The 9,006-nt window shown below is 40.8% G+C and overlaps 1 protein-coding gene across 1 annotated transcript; it reads right to left on the reverse strand.

The window, feature by feature from the left end:
* LOC130552581 (putative nuclease HARBI1) lies at positions 1 to 1,906 on the reverse strand. The gene is made up of 3 exons (XM_057330932.1): positions 1,154 to 1,906; positions 542 to 993; positions 1 to 9 (listed from the first exon to the last, which is right to left on the reverse strand). The coding sequence occupies exons 1-3, from the start codon at positions 1,812 to 1,814 to the stop codon at positions 1 to 3; spliced, it is 1,122 nt and encodes a 373-aa protein (XP_057186915.1). The 5' UTR covers positions 1,815 to 1,906.
* Between the last annotated feature and the right edge of the window lie 7,100 nt (positions 1,907 to 9,006).

Genomic DNA, 9,006 nt, shown 5'->3' on the forward strand with positions numbered 1-9,006 from the left:
TCAGCCACGCTAGCCGTGACACAAGATGATAAAAATGTCCTTGTTCTTTCCTTCGCTGGTTGAGAGTAGGGCTGAAACGATTCCTCGAGTAACTCGAGTTATTCGAATACAAAAAATCATCGAGGCAATTTTTGCTGCCTTGAAGCCTCGTTTAATCCATTTAACTACAGTACACACGGAGCACTGCGTTTCCCCACGGACCGTTATTACTGACGCACAGCCCGCTAAACTCTATTCATGTTACAGTCTCATGCATTCACTGTGAGACACACGCATTTTAGTATGTTCACACGCTCACACGTGTTTCTCATGCTGATAAATAACTGATAGCTTATAGGGCTGTGACGGTTGCCGTAACAACCGCACCACCGCGGTGGTAAAGTGCCATGACGGTGAACTGCCACCGGCAGTAGTGCACGTCACTCTGACAAATATAGGTGTAATAAATATGAGAGTTGCGATAACGATTGCTAGTTGTAGCCTTTCAGTTGTGGGTGGTTTTATTTAAAAGATTTTAAATTAACAGAAATTATTGGCATACGTGTCCGTTGGTGCGTTCAATCTGGTTCTGCCATGACACAATTCCATTGGGTGATTGAAAGAAGGCCATTAGATCATTGCGCACACCAATTGCAGCTCTACTGGAGCGTGCCCTTGAAAGGTTACGTGGATCTAGAGGTTCAAATACATTAGTGTCCCCTGCCACCACCCTGCGCCACTCTCCTAGCTGAGGTGACCCTGTAGTGTCCGAGTCTGTGAAATTTGCAGGGATGTATCTATTCACAGCTGTGTTGACCTCATCAGTGCATGCCAGGAAGTTGTGTAAAACACAACATGCTTTGACGATGTCGACAGCTTTGTCTGGCCGACACTCTAGGGGTCTTCCTAGGATCCGCCACCTAGCCACCAAAATGCCAAAAGCATTCTCAATCACCCGTCTGGCTCTGGAGTGACGGTAATTGTAGATCTGCTTTTCCCTGGGCAAGTTCGTCCCTATGTAGCAAAACAAAAAGCATTGATAAATAGGTAATTACTTTGTGTAAAAAAAAAATGTGAACACGTATAGGCATTACTATTATTATAATAGTTTATTTGATATATACACATTTAGACAAAGAACCATTACACTTCATTTATAGGGCCTATAACATACCTGGAAAGGGACGCATTAGGTTGTTGTGTAGGGGGAATGCAGCATCACCAACTATCACATGTGGAATTATTACACCTGTCCCAGGAAGATTGGCTGGTGGGGGCAGGTTCATTTCGTGTTCCAGCAGCATAGAACCAAATCGACTCTCCTTGAAGATCCCACCATCACTTTCTCGTCCGTATCCCCCTACATCCACCATGGTGAAGCGATATCTGGCATCGCATGTGGCCATCAGAACAATGGAGTGAGCGCCTTTGTAGTTAAAAAAGTCGCTCCCGGAGTGTGGTGGCGCTTTTATGTTGACATGCTTTCCGTCTACGCTGCCAACACAGTTCGGAAAGTTCCACAGTCGCCAAAAATCAGCAGCAATATTTTCCCATTGCGCGACTGAAGGGCATACAAGAAATTCTTGCTGCAGTGCTTTCCACAAAGCTTTACAGATCTCAGACACTATGACAGACACTGTGCTAGAGGCTAGTTTGTAGCTAGCCGCTACAGCCTGTTGGCTTCCACCTGAAGCTAAAACTCGAAGGGTGATTGCCAGTCTCTGCGTAATATCTATCGGCATACTGTGCGTACACTGGTGTGTAATAAATGGCTTTACACGACGAACCAAATCGTCAAATCTACCTGCAGACATGCGAAAATATCTGAAATGCATTTCTTCGTCGATGTCTCTCAGGGGCCGGACAAGCACAGAAAATTCGCCTTCCGTCTGTCTCGTCTGGTTCACAGGTCGTACATACCATCTCCTTCGACGCCTTCTCTGNCGAGCACGGGCCTGCACGGCAAAACCCAGGTTATTCTGCGGCTTCTGCAATGGATCTTGTTGTGAAATGAACAGATACGTAAAATCAAAACTGGCTATGACCCGCTTGCTTAGTGTCGGAGCGCGCGCAGGTTTTGCCGCGGTTGCGGAGAGACATCTCTTCATTTGCGCTCCTGTGCACATCTTCTGAACGCGCATTTAGTGCAGCTGTACACATTTTAATCTGGACAATGTCAACAAGTAAGTTTCACATCAACGAGTCGGAAAAAGTAAAGTTTTTATGGCAATCTGAATAGGAAAGCCAATGTAGGTTTAAACAGTTTGTTTCAAATGGAATTGTTAAGGACTGTAAGGGTTAATACCCACTGACTGAAGTTACTGCAACAAGAGCTTTTTTATTTAGTATTTAACTTCTTATATCATTTAAGTTTTCATTATTTACTGATGTTTATTTAAATGTTTTATATGCTGTAGTGTGCCGTTTCACTGATGGATTTGCGCGTTAAACATTGACGGATGTTTCATCCTCATTTATTTCAATATCATATTTCAAGTATTTAACAATTTCAAGTATTTAAATAAGGTCTATATTTCTCTTCCACTCGTCATGTGGTTGCTACACGCAAATATAATAATATAAATATTATTTATATAAATAATATATATTTCTCAACCACCGCACCACGCGGTCGATTTGTCTATACCACCGGTGGTAAAAAACTGCCACCGTCACAGCCCTAATAGCTTATTGAAATGGTGAACTGATATTTTACTTAGTTTTAGTCTATTTTACGAGTGAAACTTGTTTTCCGGCTGCATTGAGTCCATCAAACTAGATGCGGACTAGTGGACACCGAATCCTGTTATTACACATTTCATCTGTCTGGTCTGCGTGTCTGAGTGAATGAACTGCACAGTTTAACGTGCTACACGCGTGATGCTCATGAATTTGTCTGCGTCTGCGCTGAATGAGGACATGAACTTCACCTCCAGAGTTGCGCTGAGAGTTTATTTCACAAACATGTTATTGTTTGAGTGAAGAAACAGACATACTAAAAAATAAGGGTCTCTGACAACCTGCCAAAATAAAAGTCATAGGCTATTGTTTGAAATTATTATTTCCATTTTTATTCATGTTTCTTATTTATATATTTGTATTATATTGCATTTTGAATTTAATATGGCAATGGAATGTACTAAATGGGTTTAGTTTTTTACAGATATTAATGTATGCTATTTCAGCAATAAAAACTAATTGTTCTAAAAAGGAAACAAATTAGTTGTTTTACTCATTTTAAGAGACCGTCTTATTTTCTCTTGTATATTTAGTATTGCTTTTTAATAAAGAAAAAGTACTTATTATCCGAATACCCGATTAATCGATGGAAAATCAGTAGAATACTCGATTAGTAAAAGAATCGATAGCTGCAGCCCTAGTTGAGAGGATGCACCCAATACCTTCTCCTTCTGCCCCTTTGTAGTCTTTCCTGTAGAGAACAAACCCAATGCTCTCCTCCTGCTCATAGGCACTGTATGTGATAGTAGATAAAGATAATTGAGGATGTATTTTAAATGACTAAAACAACTACAAAAATATTATTCTTAAAGTGTGTTTAAGTAGGACATAGTAATAAACACAACATAAACACAATTAAACTGGAAAAAATAGTAACCATTTAGCTAACTTACCCATGGTGGAACGGCAAAAATCAGGACAAAAAAAGAACATCAACCAAACCAAATTTGCAACCAAAGAAAATCTGACAGGCAAATCACGTGGTCTCGCGAATCCTACGCTGCGCTTCTTATCCGCTTCTGGTGTGAGTTGGCACCGCGTGGAGGACGTAACAAAACCTTGCCGGAGCCGTAAGTGCCGCACAGCGTGCAGTGGAAATCCGGGTAAAGTCAGCATTTAAGTGGCACCGAAATCTAAGTTTTGATTCGGTCCATTACAACCGGATACATAGGACGGTTCTGTACCCAACCCTGTAGCTTTAAGGAACCAACAAATTTGAGCACGTTTCTAAATATACACTGCGTTCCAAATTATTATGCAAATGATATCTTTCTCTGGTTTTCCTAATTTGTCGATGCAAATGACAGTCAGTATAATTTTCAAGTAATCAACAGTTAGGGTACATTTGGAATTTTATTGAACAAACCTCCCACTGACAACAGTATTTATTTAAAAAATGAAAAACTCAAAATGCACTGTTCCAAATTATTATGCACAACAGAGTTTGAAAACATTTCATAGGTTGTAAAAAACTGAAAATGGTCATTTGTTGAATTTGCAGCATTAGGAGGTCATATTTACTGAAATCAAAAGCTATTTCAATCAAAAACATCCTAACAGGGCAAGTTACATGTTAACATAGGACCCCTTCTTTGATATCACCTTCACAATTCTTGCATCCATTGAACTTGTGAGTTTTTGGATAGTTTCTGATTGAATTTCTTTGCAGGATGTCAGAATAGCCTCCCAGAGCTGCTGTTTTGATGCTAACTGCCTCCCACCATCATAGATCTTTCGCTTGAGGATGCTCCAAAGGTTCTCAATAGGGTTGAGGTCAGGGGAGGATGGTGGCCACACCATGAGTTTCTCTCCTTTTATGCCCATAGCAGCCAATGACACAGAGGTATTCTTTGCAGCATGTTTCTAGCTTTTTGTTTAAGTAATTTAATTAAAAGTAACTGTTTTTCTACTTCGATCAGCTCCAACTCCATTAAGATGCGATCAGCTTCCATTGTCGTTTGCAAACACTAGCATACACACACACAAAACATCGGCGAAGAAGAGCAAACCCATGAAAACACAAAGAGCCAACTAGCGTTTCGGCGGTGTAATTGCAGTATGACGCATACTCTCAACGCAGAACCATAAATGTTCACGACGGTGTCGTCTACGTACGTAGGCTACACCGTATGTTACGGCGTAGGTCCTACGCAGAACCATAAACTGACCTTTAGATGCTCTTTTAGTGCTGTAGCGATGGAATCAGCTGTAGTTGAATGCAGATGAATAAAAGCAAAAAACCTCTCCTGTACGTTGCTTTTGCCATTAATGTAGCACAGCACAAGCACAAGTTGGCACTGTGTGGCAAAATCAGTGGTCTCGTCGGCCTGGATTGATAGAAAATCACTGTTTTGTGCTTCTTGGATTATGTGTTCCCTCATAACAGATAACATACAGTCCACCAGCTCGTTCTGCACGTTTTTTGAAGTTCTCTTAAACACAGAGGCATTCTCGAGGTGCTCTTTCAAAACTCCATCAAGAGAAGCAACAAAGTCGACCAAGCCACGGAATATCCCGGGGATATCTGAGCTCTCACTCTCATTGTGGCCACGCAAAGCCAGCTCAAATGCGCCACAACATTTTACACAGTCTATTATTCTAGACAGGATGTGTCGATTTTTTGTGACCTCTTCATTGTGCCTTCTAATCCATGTTTGGGTGGAGTGTCCCTTTAAAAAAGATCCCATGTGTGCTCGAGGCCACGCACGGAAATGGACGAGAAACGTGTTTTCTCTTCGTAAGACATGCAACAACTTGCTTAAGAAATAAGCATGGTTAAATTTATTGCATATGTGTACAAGCACATCAATGTATTAGTTGTTCTAGAAAGGGGCGGACTGGCCATCTGGCGTACCGGGCGTTTTCCCGGGAGACTGCATTTATTTATTTATTTATTCATTTATTTATTAGATATTATTTATTATAATGATCTTGCTTGGTCTATAAACACCATGCACTGTGCTGTGTTTTACCTTTCTGTGTTTTTCTAATTTGCTCCTGTAAAGCTGCTTTGGAACAATGCACATTGTGAAAAGCGCTATATAAATAAAATTGAATTGAATTGGGGCAGTAACGGACGCATTTGCCGCTACCGTACGGGGTGATTCGGTGATTCAGATTCGGTGGAGGGCCGATGCGGGCCTAAAAATGCCAGGGCTGATTTTTCTTCCTAGACCAGCCCTGGTTCTAGACTGCGTATAGCGCTGCTCAAACGTGATATTTGTCAGCCTGAAGAATTAACTGTTGTACACTTACGCGTGATATCTTTCATTGTGCAACGTGACATGCACCTTAGTACGAAACATTGGTAAAAACATAATTCGGATGCATTTTCTAATACCACCGCTATATTTTCCTATTTGATTGAGCTGAACTCCCGCGTCCCTCCCTGTACTGTCTGTCTTACGCTCGTTCCCCACACTTTTAAAAACGGGTCCGGTCCTGGAGTTGCCAGGTATTCATCCGAGTATGAATACACATTAAGAATCTCATCAATTAACATTTATCCATAGAATATAAATAAACATTTTGGCGGCCGCAGTACATTAGGAAAGTAGCCCAAAAACCCGCTACCCGCGGCTCCATGATTTTTCCCACAACTGCATTTTCAAAATATCCCAATTGTGCAGGAAAAACTGCGACTCTGGCAACGTTTGGCAAACGACTGGACTCTGACTGGAGTACGGATGGTAGTGAGTGACATAGATTCCGGAAGCGACCCGGAAATGGAAGGTGAAATAATGGATGAGGATATTGGAGGGAATTCAAATCATGTTTGGAAAACGGTTGAGACTAAGAAAAGAAAGAAAAGTCGTGAGTTAATTTCCGACATGGATAGTGACAAGAGTCATCTGGGAAGAAAGAGGAATGATGAAGTTAATTTCTGAATCTGTAAGCAACATCAACCCTTTGAAACTCACTAAAGCCCTTAAAGAAAGTATAGGGATCTTGGAAGATGTCAAGAAATTGAAGGATAACCGATTGTTGCTATTCTGTAAAGATAGTAAGCAACAAGAAACAATACTGGGAATCAAATCTATGATTGGAATTAAAGTAGGATGTTCGATTATAGAAGAGAAAAAAGGGATTAGAGGTGTGATTACAGGAATTCCTATTGATGTTTCAATAGAAGAAATTAAAAGAAACATAACTGGAGTGGGTTGTTAAGGCATGCTTCTGAAATGTTTCAGAAATGGTGAGAAATCAGACAGTCTCTCAGTAATGTTACTATTTGATGAAATTAAATTACCTGAAAGGGTTTATCTAGGATTTCTAAATTATGTGGTCAGAACATACATTCGCCCTCCATTAACATGTTACAAATGCCAAAAAATATGGTCATGTGGCGGCTGTATGCCATGGTAAACAAAGATGTGCGAGATGCGGTGGCGAACATAAGTATGGTGAATGTGGACAAGGCACAAACCCTAAGTGCTGTAACTGGAGGCGAGAAAGGTAGCAGTTAAAAGTTCAGAATGTAAGAATGGAGGAAGGAGTGTCATATGCTGAGGCACTTAAAAAAGTAAAACAAATGCCCAATGTAGATAGAATCAAGGCAGCCCCTGTAATTACACAAGCGCAACATAGTAAGGTGTCAGCACCAAGCAGAGAAAATGAGGTGATTGCAGATAAAGTGTCATTTATAACATTCATGGCAGAAGTTGTAAATTGTTCTGCTCAAACTGAGAGTAGAACGGAAAGGATTAAGATTATTATTAAAGCTGCGGAAAAGTATTTGGAGATAAGGGACATTTCAATTGACATGATAAATGAAAAACAGTGAGGCAATTGTAGAAAGAAATAAAGCACTTAAAAGAGTAAAGCCCATTGCACATTGAGTCCGAAATTTGCGTCCGAAATTTCCGCACGTTAAAAAATAAATATGACCTCACGTTGTGTCAATCACATTTACTCACTGCCTCCGATATTTTCGTCCGTCATAAAAAATTCGGACCGGGTTCGATTTTCTGCGTTTTCGCATCTGTAGCAAGCGCATTACGAGTGGCCTTTTATAACAATTCAGAGACACCGTACAAACGAGAACCAAATACGAAAAACGCATACGAAAATTTCGGACTGCATGTGCAAAGACCTTAAGAAGATCTTTTAGGTATGATGAATTTATTTATTATAAAAGAATGCAGGCAATCGTAAGAAGGACTATTTGGACGGCGAAAAGGTACTATTGGAGGGATTTCTGTGCTAATATTGGAGCAGATATAGAAATGAATGAGGTATGGAATATGATTTAAAAAAATGGGAGGAAAACAAAGAAATAATAGAATACTGATTTTAGTGCATAAGGAGGAACTGGCTATTATAGGGATGGGCAGGGGCGGACTTACCATTTGGCAAAAGTAGGCAATCGCCTGCGGCCCCGAGCTACCAAGGGCCCCCAAAAGGAAGGGGTGGACTTAACAAATAAGCCATGTCAGCAGCCACGTAGAGCCCCAAGTAATCATAAAAATAGTCGGGATATCTCTGTTAACGTTTTACGTTATTACATCTGTACAAAGGCACTCCCCCCATTATAGATTAGAGTGGACCATTCCATTAGCACCGTATATGCGTGAGACGAGTTCGACACCAGCTAGAGAAAGTTAACGCAGCGGCGGAATTAGTAGAACTGCCCACAGCGAGAGTGTTATTGTGTGGTACATTAGCTGCAAAACGAAGTAAAAGTCGTCGCAGGGAAATGAAACAAAAAGAACGCAGCTACTCCAGCAGAGAGGAAAAAAGACGATTTACAAAAGATTGTTGCCAAAGTCTCTGCTTTTCCCCCTCACAAACTCCACCGCTGCTCCACAGCAGTAGCGCCTCTCTCTACCGCCAGACCAACACATTCTCACTCCCGACTCGTCACATATTTACGCTCGGTCAGCGTCCTTCGGAGTAGTGATGGGAAGTTAGGATCATTTTACTGACTGGGATCTTTGAGTCTCGTTCAGCAAAATGAACGAATCTTTTTTCGAGTCATATCGTTCATTTCGTTCATTTTAGCAAAATATAATTAAAATGTTACATGTTACTTTCCTAACACATCTACTACTTATGAAAACGTTGATCACATTACAAACAATACAAAACTATAATGCTATAAGAAACAGAAAAGATTAATTCATTGTTTACCTGAGTCTTTAGTCTATGATTAGCTCACCACACCTCTTATCTGACAAGTCCTCAGGTTTGACTCCTTCGTTCATCACGTGACAGCGTCGTAAGCTAAACCAATGCAGTCAGAGCCGGAAAGAGAATTGATTAGTTCACCTCTCGAGTCTTCGGGTTTGA

This window comes from Triplophysa rosa, linkage group LG4 (genome assembly GCF_024868665.1).
Source record: "Triplophysa rosa linkage group LG4, Trosa_1v2, whole genome shotgun sequence".
NCBI lineage: Eukaryota > Metazoa > Chordata > Actinopteri > Cypriniformes > Nemacheilidae > Triplophysa > Triplophysa rosa.

Excerpts from the sequence above, each read along its gene's own strand:
- LOC130552581 (XM_057330932.1), bottom strand. The coding sequence starts at position 1,814 with ATGCATTTCAGATATTTTCGCATGTCTGCAGGTAGATTTGACGATTTG. Across the intron at positions 994-1,153 it reads CCTAATGCGTCCCTTTCCAG|GGACGAACTTGCCCAGGGAA; the intron begins GTATGTTATAGG and ends TTTGCTACATAG.